Source organism: Manacus vitellinus, unplaced genomic scaffold (genome assembly GCF_001715985.3).
Source record: "Manacus vitellinus isolate BGI_N305 unplaced genomic scaffold, ASM171598v3 scaffold_23_pilon, whole genome shotgun sequence".
Classification (NCBI taxonomy): domain Eukaryota; kingdom Metazoa; phylum Chordata; class Aves; order Passeriformes; family Pipridae; genus Manacus; species Manacus vitellinus.
The window spans coordinates 6,453,170-6,466,945 of record NW_021939718.1 but is presented as its reverse complement, the minus strand read 5'-3'; the positions used below and the strand labels follow the sequence as shown (position 1 = coordinate 6,466,945).

The 13,776-nt window shown below is 38.7% G+C and overlaps 1 protein-coding gene across 1 annotated transcript in view; it reads right to left on the bottom strand.

Annotated features, from left to right (window-relative positions):
• Positions 1-4,188: 4,188 nt before the first annotated feature.
• YTHDC2 (YTH domain containing 2) overlaps positions 4,189-13,776 on the bottom strand; it is a 28,247-nt gene continuing 18,659 nt past the window's right edge. The window contains 8 exon segments of the mRNA XM_018072950.3: positions 4,189-5,269; positions 6,458-6,640; positions 7,907-8,110; positions 9,136-9,313; positions 9,741-10,030; positions 11,040-11,149; positions 12,252-12,447; positions 13,378-13,583. Coding sequence (XP_017928439.3) covers positions 5,180-5,269; positions 6,458-6,640; positions 7,907-8,110; positions 9,136-9,313; positions 9,741-10,030; positions 11,040-11,149; positions 12,252-12,447; positions 13,378-13,583 — 1,457 coding nt within the window. The 3' untranslated portion in view covers positions 4,189-5,179.

Below are 13,776 nucleotides of genomic sequence, written 5' to 3'. Positions count from 1 at the left end.
TCTTCGTTTTCATCTTTTGAATAATGTGAATTCACATTACTTGTGAATTGTCAGTTGTTTCTTATAGGTGGAAAGTCACATTTATTGGTTCTTTCATGTGGTACGGAACTGGAAAGGGTCTTCTTCCTTCATCAGCTCCACATTGCACTGCCTTTGGAATACTGCTTTTAAAAATCTGCCTGCTGTTCTGTTCCCTTGTCCCTGAGGGTAGTTTTCCAGGGGGTCCTGGGGAAGGGGAGGGGTCCAGAGTAAATCCTTGAAGAGCTGAAATTTTGCTTTCCTAAAGTTCAGGGTCATGAATTTACTCTTCACCTGACCCATATCCCTCAGGACTGTGAACTGCTCCAGTGCGGGATCACTGCAGCTCAGGCTGCCTCCAGCTTTGGCATCCCTTGACTAGCTCACTGTGTTGGTGACCAACAGATCCAGTATTGCATCTCCTCTGGCTGGGTTATTACCTGGCCTGAGAAGTTATCCCCCATGCATTCCAGGAGTCTCCTGAATTGCCTACAGTTTGCTGTGCTACTTTCCCAGCAGATACTGGGGTGGTTGAAGCCCCCCATCAAGCCTGCAAGCACAATGCCTCCTGCAGCTGGAACAGGAAGGTGTCATCAAAAGGTTCCCCTTGGTTAGGTAGCCTGGAATACACACTGACCATGAGGTTCCCTTTGTTGCCTCAGTCTCTGATTCTTACCCACAGGCTTTGACCTCCTTGTGGCTTTTCTTCAGAGACAGCTCTTCACGTGTATCCAACTCTTAACATCTCTGCTTTGTTTATGACTATATGTGAGGTGACCAACCTCATCAAGCAATGGACCAATGTTATCTCTGATCCTCCTTCTGCTGCCTTTTGCCATGGGTGTATTTAAAAAAGCTCTTTTTATTGTCCCCTGCAAGTACTGCCCAGCTTCAGCTCCAACTGAGCTTTGGCCCCACAAATTTTCTCGCTGCAGTGGAAAACACAGTCTCTGTAGTCTTCCTATGTTGCCTCACCTTGCTTCCAACATCCATATACATTCCATTTCCATCCAAGCTAAGTAAGTTCAGCCAGCCTTCCATTTGACATCTGGCACACTGGAATTGCCAGCTCCTGTGCTCTTAAGAAATGGCTCTTAAGTTCATAGCTGAAGCAGAGAAAAACTAAGTTGGTCTAGAAAAATACTGCAGCTACCATCTAGGGAAACAGGAACAGCAAGGAGCAAAAGTCCTTACAGAGAAGCCTGCTGTCTACATTTCAACTGAGCAAGGAGTTTCATTTTCCATGTGCTGAGAGACCAAGAGCTAAGAAGCAACCTTAAACTATTTTTAAACACAGTATTTCAGTAAGAGGCACTTCACAAACATTCTCTAGAAAGCTCCTGACAAGCAATGCGGAAAACAGCTCACTTAGAGCCTGGGAAACGAGAAGCAAGTTAAACACTTTAGCAAGTTGTAAAAGATCATGGAGAGAAGCCACCCCAGGGCTGGGAGCTGGATCCTAAGCCCTGTCCTGAGCTGACCTTTTTGCTTAGAAAATCCATTTTCATATCCATCATTTCTTGCAGGTAAATAGCGTTCCACAGGAGTAATGCCTACATAAGAAAATCATTATTTAAAGCCTTTAATAGCTAACATATCCTGGTTGCCTGGTCTGATAGTCTGCTTTCCACTGCAGATAAAAAAAGGTATGTTGGATATAGAGCAGCAGGATACTATAGGAATTACTTATCATAGTTCCCTGCTTTTCGTAGGGATAGGCCACTTCATTTGCAACTGCCAATACCACTAGGATTTGGTTTAGATCAGTCTTCAGTGGACAAGAGCTCATGTGCTAGCCAACTACCACCTATCTTCACTCTGAAGCATCTTCAGAGCCCTGTTTTTCCTGACACCAGTGCTTATATTCCTTCAAGGTGAATGCTTCTCTCTGTATCACTCCTACTCATCTGGTGTCTCACCAGTGATACTACAAATAATTCAAACACTTTAGACATGTGCAGAGTTCAAGAAACTTCTCACCTTAAAAAAAAAGTTGTATTGGTGTTCACAGGCACATAACAGAGCTTACTTTGCCCTTCCATTCTTCTACCTTACACAGACTGGTGTGACCTTTTAGCCCATGGATACTTCCTGTAACTCTTGGGTCACATTTACTGGACAGCACCTTTTGGTTTGATTCATTATTGTGTGGAGCAATATTGATTAAAACAAACCTCAGGAGATAGGAGCTTCACCACTTACTGGTACTGTGCCTGAGAAGTTAAAAGCTCCCTTTTCCAGCTACATTTCCTTTTCTAAGGGTGTTTTAAAACAGGGTGCCTGTGATCTCTGACTTCAACCAAAATTGCCCTGACTTTGAAATGAGAACTGGCACATTCCCACCAAGTTTCAAGTCTGACAAAAGCATGCTTTCTGCAGTTTTTGAACTTGGGTACTGGGAAGCAACACAGCAGACTCTCTAAACACCTTAGTAAAGACACCATGGTGTGGCTTTTAATCACCTTCTGACCCCATCTAGCTTCACTGCTCTAAAGAAGAGTGAGAGCAGAACCAAGTAGCCTTACCTAAGCCTCAGACTAAAGAGCAATATGAATGTGGCTACTGCAGCCCTCTGATGAGCAATCTGGGCCATAGTCCTTCACAACAAATTTTCTCAGTGCCTCTGAAGACTCAGTGAAATTCACACATGAAATCTACACATGACCAGTTCCAGCCAACCTGGGTAGGCAGCCAGAAAAATAAGCTAGGACAAAACAAAGGGCCTCTTGGAAACTTCACAGCCTGTTTGTAAGGTGTCCTGTGGCCCTTCTTCTCTGTCTCTCCTAGACTGGTACTTCTGATCCAGTCCCTGCCCTAGAATAAAAGGTACATCCCTCTTTCATATAAAAGCTGTGGACAAAGCACCATAATTCTCTTACAGCAATGACACCTCATTTTGTATGGATTTAGGGTGTGTTAGAACTCAGCAGTGGCCAAGCCACTGAAACGCTGCCCTTGCTGAGTCACAAGACAGATTCCTTCATTACTAACTGCACTTAAACTAATACAGAAACCACGAGTAGCAAAAGAGTTCCTTAGTCTGAAAGCAGACATGAAAACAATCAAAAAGGGAAGGTCTGTGCCCTTATTTTGACAGGATACACTATGAAAGTCACAGCAAGCTTATCGGTCCACAGAGTCTGCGCCCTTTCCTGCACAGCTTGCTTTCAAGATTTATCAAAATGTGTTCCAAGAGCAGAAGATATTAAATCTCTTTTTCATGTGTCACACAATCTCAGTTTCTGCCCAGCGTCCAGAACATCCTCATACAAGAGCAATCTTGGCAATTGTGTTTTGTTCCCTATTCCTTGATCTTATTTGATTCCTGCCAGGCTTCATCAGACATTCCCTATGGATAAAGCAAAGCAGTGCATTATTTAAGAGGCTTGGGCTACAACCTTTGCTCATACCCCAACAGTACCAAATGCAGCGTGACTACTCGCAACAGCAAACTTACAAGACCAGGCTGTGAATCTCAAAGCTGTGCACTATTCAACACACGGCAAAAAGTAATAATTTCACGCTCACCTGGTATTGTATCAGCTTTAAAACTCTTTCTGGGCTAGACACAAATAAAATACAGCCTCTTTTTCAAATCGCCCGATTCAATTACCTGCCATGCTTTTTAGTACTTTCAGGAATCTTTTTATTTTCTAATGTGATACAAGGTATTCCCTCCATAACACTGCTTATGTTCCCTTACTCCTTACTCCAGTTCCCATGGACAATGGTCTACCTTGCAAGAACTTCATTTACTCTAGAGTAAATCACTCCTGGCTGATCACCTCCAAACTGGGATCTTTACTGTTGCTGGGAAGATGGTGATGGGCCATTTCTCCCATTTGTTGTCATCGATACAAGGATTCTGCTAGATTGCCTGCTGTTGCTGCCCTGTTATTGTTCAGACAGATTCACCTCCTTACCCTTCATCCTGCTTTAGTTTTCACTTCAGGTATAATCACACTCAGGAGAGGCTGAGAAGCAGGAAAAGCTCCTGGTTTAACCTAAGAATAACCACGAACACAGTGCTGACAGTGAGCAGACCAAATCTGTATCAGCCTTGCAATACAGTGTATTAATGAGTAAGGAGAAGACAAATAAACCAAGACATTAATGGTATGGAAGAAAAAGAAACAAACTAAAAGAAAGCATGAAGACTACAATAAACGATCAAGAACGTTGTACTGTACTTATTTTTTATTTTTTTTAAAGAAATCTTCTAACAGTGCTAAGTTAGTGAACAATTAAGAGTACCATTTGGCTGCAGGCCTCTGAAAGACTGTTTCAGCTGGTGACAGTGTGAGTCACCTCTTTCTGGTGACAAATAACTGGAACTGGAAACATCACTGGACCTATCCAATCTCAAAAGTCTCATGCTCCTTTCCCTTCTCTATTTAAATTTAAATTAATTAAATTAAAATAATTTATATTAATGTTTTAAAATAATTAAATAAAAATAAATTAAAAATTAACATTCTCCTGCTGCCTAGTTGTTTATATGAATATATCCTGCTCTCCCTCACTGTGCATACAGAAGTTCAACAAACACTTATGGAACTTTCCAATGTATTTGAAGATATCTATTCTCACAGTATGTTTTTTTTTACGCAAACTGCAAAATTGATTAACATTACACTGTCATACATTTTCCTGGGTTGAGAAAACTTTAACTGTAACCTGCATACTTAGACTGTCTGCTGTGCTATTTTAAACCCACAAATAACCTTTATGTAGTCCATTGTTTCAAACCTTGTTTTGAACTTAACCATGTCTTTAACTATCAACTGCACACTACTGTAAAAAAAATTTAGTCAAAAACAGGCTGGCGAATAGTATTATCACATTTTTTAAGACAAGGAAACACTGAAATCAAACAATTCTCTCTTATTTTTCCACTTCTAGCTTCAGGAGCTTGTTGTGCCACCTTCTTCCTCACCTTTGTACTGTAGACACATTGCTTGTTCTAGTGGTTAGGACTGATGTTTCAACAACCTAAACCAGCTGAAAAAATCAAAAGGAACAGAATATTTAGTAATAAGTGCATCTGTTTTTCTATAAGCTACAAAGGAAACATAGTACTGTAAAGCAACACTGTATGTTGACAGCTTTTCCTCTACCCCAAAACCAGCAAGCAACACATGAAATAACCACCTCCATCACATTACTTGACATGATCAGTCATTTTTTTTCCTGCCAAAGGAATACGGTCCCAAAGCTGTAGCAACTGCTCCCCAACTTGTGGTTCCAGCTCCTAGAAATGAACAGGAAATTAGAGAAGTTACTTGCACTGCTAGTACTGAACACACAGAAACTATTTACAACAAAATTATTATATGAGGTTGCTTGTGATTGCTTTCAGCCTCCCTTTTGCTATCAGGACATAAATCAGAACTCCCAGCACAGCAGGGTTTTTTTACTAGGGCTCAGCAGAGATAGAAACTTTCATCCACACAGCCTTACAGGCTGTTTGGGGTGGTTTTTTCCCACAGTAAGATGTCAGTTCTCACACAGAGAATTCCCAGTGAACACACCACTGCCATATACAGGAACTGATGCACCATATACTTTGTATCTTCCACAGGTCACTCACTAACTAACTAAAGATCTTTTTTTCCCATATCATTTAAGTTTAATTCTATCAAGTGTGGTGGAGAATGTGGAAAGGCAGGTCACAGGAAATACAGTGGCTCTTGGTGGAATCATAGACATTAATATAACAATTTTAACATTGTTGAGACTCTTTAGATCTTAAGAGCCACTTACAAGAGAAGCCCAGTCAACTCCAACATGTGCTATATTTACATTCCTTTCCTTGTTCTTACAGTATTCTCCTTTCTTTACAACTGGAGAGGTTTTGAAGAAGTAGTGGGAAGACGATACAAAATGTTTAGCTCTTGAATCGTTGAGATGTTTTGGGAAGAGTCAGGGAGAACACAGAAACTGCCACAGAGAACTCTTGTGTCAATTCTTTGGCTTTTTGTAGTGGCATTTATCTTTAACAAATTGGAGAACTGTCCTGAGCTTTATTCTGCCTCAGAACTCTAGATTCTCTTCAAGCTTTACAGAAAATTCCAAGCTATGAATTATTAACAGTTATTTGGGTGTGACAGACTATCTTGGGGAATGCATCAAAGAGGGCACAAACCTCCAGAACCAAAATTACCAGCTAAAAAAACCAAACAACTTCTTTTTGGAAACATCCAGCTTTAAATCTTTTCTTTTTAAACATGTATTAAGCAAGAAACTGTTTTAATTTTCTCAGAACATCTTCACTGCCTCAATAGTAGTTCTGCATTAGCAGAAGGTACAATGCACACCAATGAACTGTGATTCGGATTAACACGTAGTGAGCACAGTTGAGATAAATGTCAAGGCTGAACAAGCTAATAAACAATATACAGTTCTACCAAGTACAGATTTTAGAAGAGATTAACATTACCTGGCCATCTCTGCTTATTTGTACTTTCTTACTGTCGTTCCAAGGGTTGAGCAAATGGTGTGCAAACTGAAAAGGAATGCTTTCTTTTCTGATCCACTCCACCTTAAAAACGCCTCCAAAACCAGCAGATCCCCAGTCCTGACTTTTCTCACACCCAATCGCTGAACCCATTCTAGCAAAACCCTGGAAAAAAAATTCAGGTGTGAAAGAACAGACATAATGAATTCAACAAATTACTGTACTTCACGTGCAACTTTCAAATTAGTTTCATAGTGATTCACATGCTCTCCCTCCATGAAGCTGGGTCTTCTAAAATGTTTACATCCAGAAAGCCAGAAGTATCATTTCTTTTTCCACTTCAAATATGCCTTCTAGAATTTGACTACAAAGAATGTCTCTTCATTAATTTCTCACCATTATCTTCAAAGGTTTTTAAGCTTTGTAACAGAGACTGAAAAGGTGTTGTAAAATCATTTGAGCACAAGGAACTCAGCCGAATGTTCTACTACAGAACAGTCTATAGCAAGCTATTCGTTGTTAGTTGTATTTTTTGCAGAAATCCATTTGTTCCTTCCCATATTCCCTCTACATTAACAATGTTCACATAGAATTAAGAGAGTGCAGCTGTTCTTCAAAGAAAGAAGTCAAGGTTGTTTTGATTCCTTCTTCAATGAAGCAGAACAAAATTCCAAGACAAGTATTCAAAAAGAAAATGAAAGAAATCCCAATCCAAGACTGCACCTAACTTATTTAAGGACACTTTTAAGTAACTTTTAAGAACAGTCAATATAAGAGGAAGTAAGCTGAACTTTCTTCACTTGGAACACCTGAGTTTGGCTGGCTCCACAACACGGCTAACCTGCAACTTTGCATTACCAGGCCAAGTCTTTAACTTGAAACTGGACAGAGATTTGACGAGAAGTTATTGACAAATAACTCACTAAACCTGAAGTCAAGACACAGCTGTGGAACAATCATGGCTGGCTTCCTAACTTTTACAAACGACACTTCAGGCAAAACCAGATTTTAAAATTTGTAATAAAGGTATTTGTGAGTTTCCTGGCTTTAGAAAGGTATGACTTGACTGTAACTGCTTGTCCATTCACAATATTTATTTTGGTATGCAAAGAGCAGCAATTCCCTGTTCGTAACATTTTTTTAAGTTTTTTTTTTCTTTTTGTTGTTTTAAAAGATTAGTGGGTATAAACATTATTCTGACTCATGATGCTTGGAGGCAATTCAGTCTTAGCGTTTCAGGGACAAACTGAGTTAATTAAAAAGGCATATTTCAGAGAAGAAAGAAATACTTCTTCAGCAACCAGAGAGATTTGCATGCTGCTCTACTTAACAGAAGTCATAAGCAAAGCCCTCCACACTACACTCAGTCATTTGCTGCACTCTCCCAAACCGTCAACCACAGCTAATATTTAGTATTACCTTAGGACTCACCTGAAAGCATCCAGACCCTTGAACAGAAAATATTAAGTAAACCACGTTGCTTTCCCAAAAGGCTCCGTTCAGTTTTCGTTCATTACTTGGGGTAGTGGACCATATACCCTTCTGTTGAGAAATATCAATGTTTTGCAAGTTGCTACTTTTCATTATGAAGTACCGAACCGGCATATTTTGTCTTGGTGAAGGAGATTTTGAACCCTGGAAAAATTACATTAAATTAATACAATAAAATAAACCAGGTTTTAGTTCTAAAGTTTTACACATATGAAGACAGAATCCCTTGACTGTGTTCCTCCCCTAGATTCTACAAGAGACATAGGATCTATCAGCTTGTTCTGGCTGAATTGGCTTCAAAATGTATTTCACATCTGTCATTTTTTTAAGCACTTTTCAAAATAATAATTCAACCATGAGGGGCAGCAACAAGAAGAGCAGGACAAGCCTAAATAGTCTAGTGATTAAATACAATTCATCGAGTCGGACATGCCTTCAGATGACACAAAATTAACCATCCTAGACTGCAGCCTACAGAACACTACTTGAATTTCTACCTTCAAGAAACATGCTTTCACCCCTTTACACTGGCTGCATTTAAAAGCTGAAAGACTTTAGAGGAATTATTAAATCCTCCAAGAGTTTCCTCTCCATGATCTATTTAATATAACTGCAGTTTACTATTCAGGTATTCAGGGAGAATTATGGCAATAACCTCACTAAAAATATGTTCTTTGTTAAAATAAGGATCATTAAAAAAACCCATGCACTCCTAATGAGGCAGATAACGCAAAGCTTAAAGAGAATCAGTATTATGCTATTACATAATTACATATTATTATCAGTATTATGCTATTACATAAACAAAGGAAGGCGGAATCTGAAAACTTCAGACATGCATGTACAATATACTAATTTAGATGGAAAAAAATATACCCTCACTGCTTATTAGTAAAAGTTTTTAAAAAATAATCTGATTTTTTTCTACTTTGGATAGCTTTATCTAAGCAGTCCGCAAAGAGTAATATTTTTACTGTATTAAACTAGTGCAACAAGGATATTTAGTCTAGATTTTAAGTTCCAGAAGGAACTATTATGCAGCTGTCATAAATTAAAAGCTAAGTTAGGTTCTTAATTAATCAATAAAATACCCGATAGCTGCAGAAATATATCAGAAAGAAATTCTATTAGTTTTGAAGAGCAGGGTAATATGTTCATGAGAACTCTACCTTTCCAGATACTGGAGAGGAAGGACTAGCACAAGGGCTGGGATAGCTGCTGCTGTCTGCAGGCTTCACTGATGACTGAGATGACCTGTCGTCTGAAGATCGTTTGGAGTGCAAAATATCTTTCTCTTTGTACTTCTTTGGCTGGTGAAGTGTGGGAGGTGTAGGTTTCACTGAAACTCTAAAAAGTAAAGGTAGATACAGGGCATACCATGAGATTCACAAGCAGTCCTAGAACAATTTATATCTACATATCAGCCCTCTGCATGACCACACATACCACAGTAATTCCAAAACACATTAAACAGTAACTAAAAAACCCATACTGATCATGCATTGTTTTTGAATGCTACAGTTAAACCTCTTCTGCTACTTCTCAAAGATGGATTCATGGATGCTATTCCTGACTGCTCTCTCAAACAGCAGGCACATGTATGTGAAATAATTCTCAATGAAAAATCACAACTACAACACAGCACAGGACAGTGTCAAACCTTTCAACTGTATTTCTGCTGTTTTTACCGTCCTATTACTAGTAGAATTCAAGTGGTGCTTTTATAAATAAACACATTGCAACCAACAGTCTATAGAAAACCTCAACATCTTACTTTTCAGCATTAGAGGAGTCAGAGAATTCAGTTTCTGCTGAGCCTTTTCTGATGTTGGTTGACCTCCATGCAGATGCCAAAGGAAGCTCTTCACAAGTCACAGGCCTTGGTCTCTGACCAATTCCTGAAGGCTGCTGCAAACCTGCAGACTGTTCCTCAGCACTTAAAACAGCTGTAATTGCTCTTACAGTTGTTTCATCAACTTGAGACCACGGTTTAGAAGGAGCTCGCATGCGACGCAGGAATAAGCTGTGCCACTTCTGTCTGAGTTGCAAGAGCATTCCAGCAGCCTGCAAGGAATGCCAATTCTGTTAGAGACTAATAAAAGTTAGATCAGACAGGTAAGGGAACCCTATGTCTTTCCTATCAGGCAGCACCTGGCATTCTAATGGGAACAAACTGAAAGGCATGACTGAGGTCTCGGGGAGGGGGGGTAACCTCACATTTAAACTAACCTGTTAAGCTGCTTTTCTTTCCTAGGATGAAAGGTGATTTTTGAAAAATTCATTTAGCTCTGTACTAAACTTAACACTGTATTGCAAAACCCACAGATTTTTTTTTCCCCACTCTAAAATTTTATCTCTTTAAAATAACCCCAATCTTCTCATGCTTTATGCCGTTTCTCTCAATTCAGGCTGTATTCATGCACGCCTCATTCACACCTGAAGAAAAAGAGCTCTAAGTGACATATTTTTCTTACAGAGACTTCTGCTCAAATGAGATGACTAAATCTAGAAGACTAAAGTCTAATTCCCATTTTATCATAAATGCTTTCATCATCATAAAATTTTAAAAATCATGCTTTTGGACATGTCTAGGAGAGACAGTATTGTTATTAGAACTGATAAGTCCAAGTGTTTCATAACCCATAAACTACTCTACCTCCTGCCACAGCCACAGCTCCTGAATGACCTAGAGACTTCTATTTCAATGAACTAGGTACTATGTCAGCTAAGTAACTAATCCTTATTTTTCTCCTGGCTTATAGGTGCAAGAATTGAGAGCTATGGGTAGTAAGTTATGAAACATCACAACTTAGATGGTTGTGATGTTGAATACATGAATTCATGCAATAGACTACTTTGGGCAAAAGGAGATTGAGACCTTGTTTATTTCTTGAGAAGTTCATGAAATAAAGGTTAAATCACAGAGTACCTTGTCTGAGACACCCAAATGGACCATGACAGCCACTCTTACAAGAAATTCTTGGTTAATCAAATGTCACAAAAATCTTTTTAGGTTGGTATGACATAAATATCCTCCTACATGAAACAAGCACAGAAGTGATATATTACTTACTTCAGGGTCCAGTTTGAGATGGAGCCATTCATCCAGCTTCAGAAGTGCCAAATTAGCAATTGTTTTGTCCTCCATCTCACTGTCACTGCTGTCATTAGATACCCCACCCCCTGAATTAAATATAAAAGGTGCATTAACATTTCTATACTATGTCCACTTACATACAAAAAACTGAACACTACTGTATTACCAGCAATAAGCTATTTTTCCTTCCAGAATTTACTTTAAAATGTAAACATTTGTAGATCCATTTTTTATTTTCTACAAATACACCCCAGTGAAAAGTCTTTGCTCCAGTTAGCAGAACTCAAGCAGCCAGACCTGCTGAGGGCTCTACTTTGTAAACACCTTTACTGATGGGATCTGTCTCAGCTCATGTACCTTCATCACTACTGACAACCATTAACAAACTTTTGCCTGAAACTGTTTGTAAACACACACATGGCTCTTTCCTAGTAAAACAGCAGATTTAAAGACCGATTAAGAAAAAAAATAAATTATATATATGGCTATTAACTAGGAATTCTTATTTTCTTGAAAGTGCAATTCCATCAGCATGAACAGTATTCAAAGGTTAACAGTTTAAAAGCAAGACAAGAAAGCTTCAGAAATAACTTGGACTCTGATATAAACTATGAGAACTGGCAGCAGGATAGATTATTTTTGTTTCTATTCCTACAGCACTCAATTTAAATACAAAAAAAGGAAATTTCTAGATATTCTTTATTACTTATAGTTAACAGTACAGCTAATTGACATTAAAAGTTATCAGTAGAAAATGATCTTGAAAATGCATGTGTCAGCTGGAAGCAATATGACTATTTACCATATTGATTATTTCTAAATTACTCAGTTTGAATAATCTGGTTCAAAGTATCAAATACACTAGTCTGCAGAAAAAAACCATATATACTACACTTTTCAGCACTAGTATTACCATTAGACATTCTGGTTGCATTCTTTTTTCCCCTACAAACTATAGTTTAATTTCTGAGACTACAGAACTGTGTAAGTGTAATTTATGGATATGAATCTATATGGATTCCCAAAACTGAGACATTTGTAAGAGAGTCTATGAACTATACTTGAACAGCTACAAGAACTATAACTCTGTTTTCAGAATTAACTAATATATGTAATAAATACTGTAGAAAAATAAGCTTTCCAGATGATATACCAATGGAAACATTCCAAATCCAGATTCCAGTGTACCTCGGAAGGATGATGAAGCCTGCAAGGCATTACTTGGCAGTCTGGCTGGTCCACAGAAGAGTGACACAGTGACAGGTGTTACAACAGAGCAGCACCTGATGTTTGCTATCTTGTGAGCTCTCGTCACTTCATCATATATAAGCCAGTCTGTAGGGAGTGACTGAATGGCTGCAGCTTGTCCATTTGCCGGGGGAATCTATGCAAGAGCAGATAACAATAGGCTATTTTACCCTCTCTTTGTAATTAAAATTAATTTTAAAGTATTTGTTAATTTATCCAGAGAAGGTGTGGATGTCTCAACCCTGTAAGTGCCAAGGCCAGGCTGGATGGGGCTTGGAGCAACCTGGTCTAATGGAAAGTGTCTCTGCCCATGGAAGGGGGGGGTTGGAACTAGATGATCTTTGAGGTCTCTTCTAACTTAAACCATTCTATGATTCTATATCTGTGTAGAAATAATATTTTATATAAACACACACAAATAAAAAAGCATGAGAGAATTCAGCCAGACTCACAAATTATCCTACCACCTTGAAATGAAATAGTTTGCTTTAAAAAAGAAAATTTTCAGAGCAGGACTTCGTCCTGCTATTACAAGCAGGGATCATTACAGCAGGTCTCAAGTTGTGCCAGGGGAGGTTTAGGTTAGATATTAGATATTAGAAAGAATTTCTTTACAGAGAGGGTGGTCAGACATTGGAATGGGCTGCCCAGGGAAGTGGTGGATTCTCTGTCTCTGGAGGTTTTTAAGATGAGACTGGATGTGGCACTTAGTGCCATGGTCTAGTAACCGCAGTGGTAGTGGATCAAGGATTGGACTTGATGATCTCTGAGGTCCCTTTCAACCTGGCTGATTCTATGATTCTAGGATTCTTGAAACCAGTTTTATAACTAGGGGTTCTTGTTTTACCATTTTGTCTTGTTCCACCTAGAGGAAGGACTAATTGAAATAATGGAAAAATAAACAAACTCCCTTTTATTCTACCTAACAGCAGAAAAAATATTTTCTAAAAGTGTAGTTTTTAATGCACATGCTGCTTTTAAAGCACTGATAACTATGAAGAGACATTTCTAAAGCATTTGATAATAGTGCTCTTTTTCGTGAACTATAAATTCAAAGCGATTGTACCTTTTTATACTGAGGTTGACTAAGAACAGAGGTAGGATGAAATCGCACTTTCTTCTCCTTTGGTTCAGTCAAAACCAGACTTTCTCTGTCTACATGCACGAGATTGGGATACATCCCAGCCACCAAGGCAGCTTTAATTACAGCCCAGTTCTCCGAGTTAGTATTAACATCTCTAATATCAGCTCCTCCTCTGGCTCTAACAAAACCTGAAGAAAAAAAAGGATAAATGTGTGCCATGTTTGCTTGTATTTAATATTTACCTTTTTGCCTCTCAGAAGGAATTTGAAAATAAATTGAAATGAACTGCAAACTGATGCATTTTTCACCACTGCCAACCTTAACAGCACCCAGAAGAAACCACAGGGGATTTTATACTAACATAGAACAGAATTAACTTTG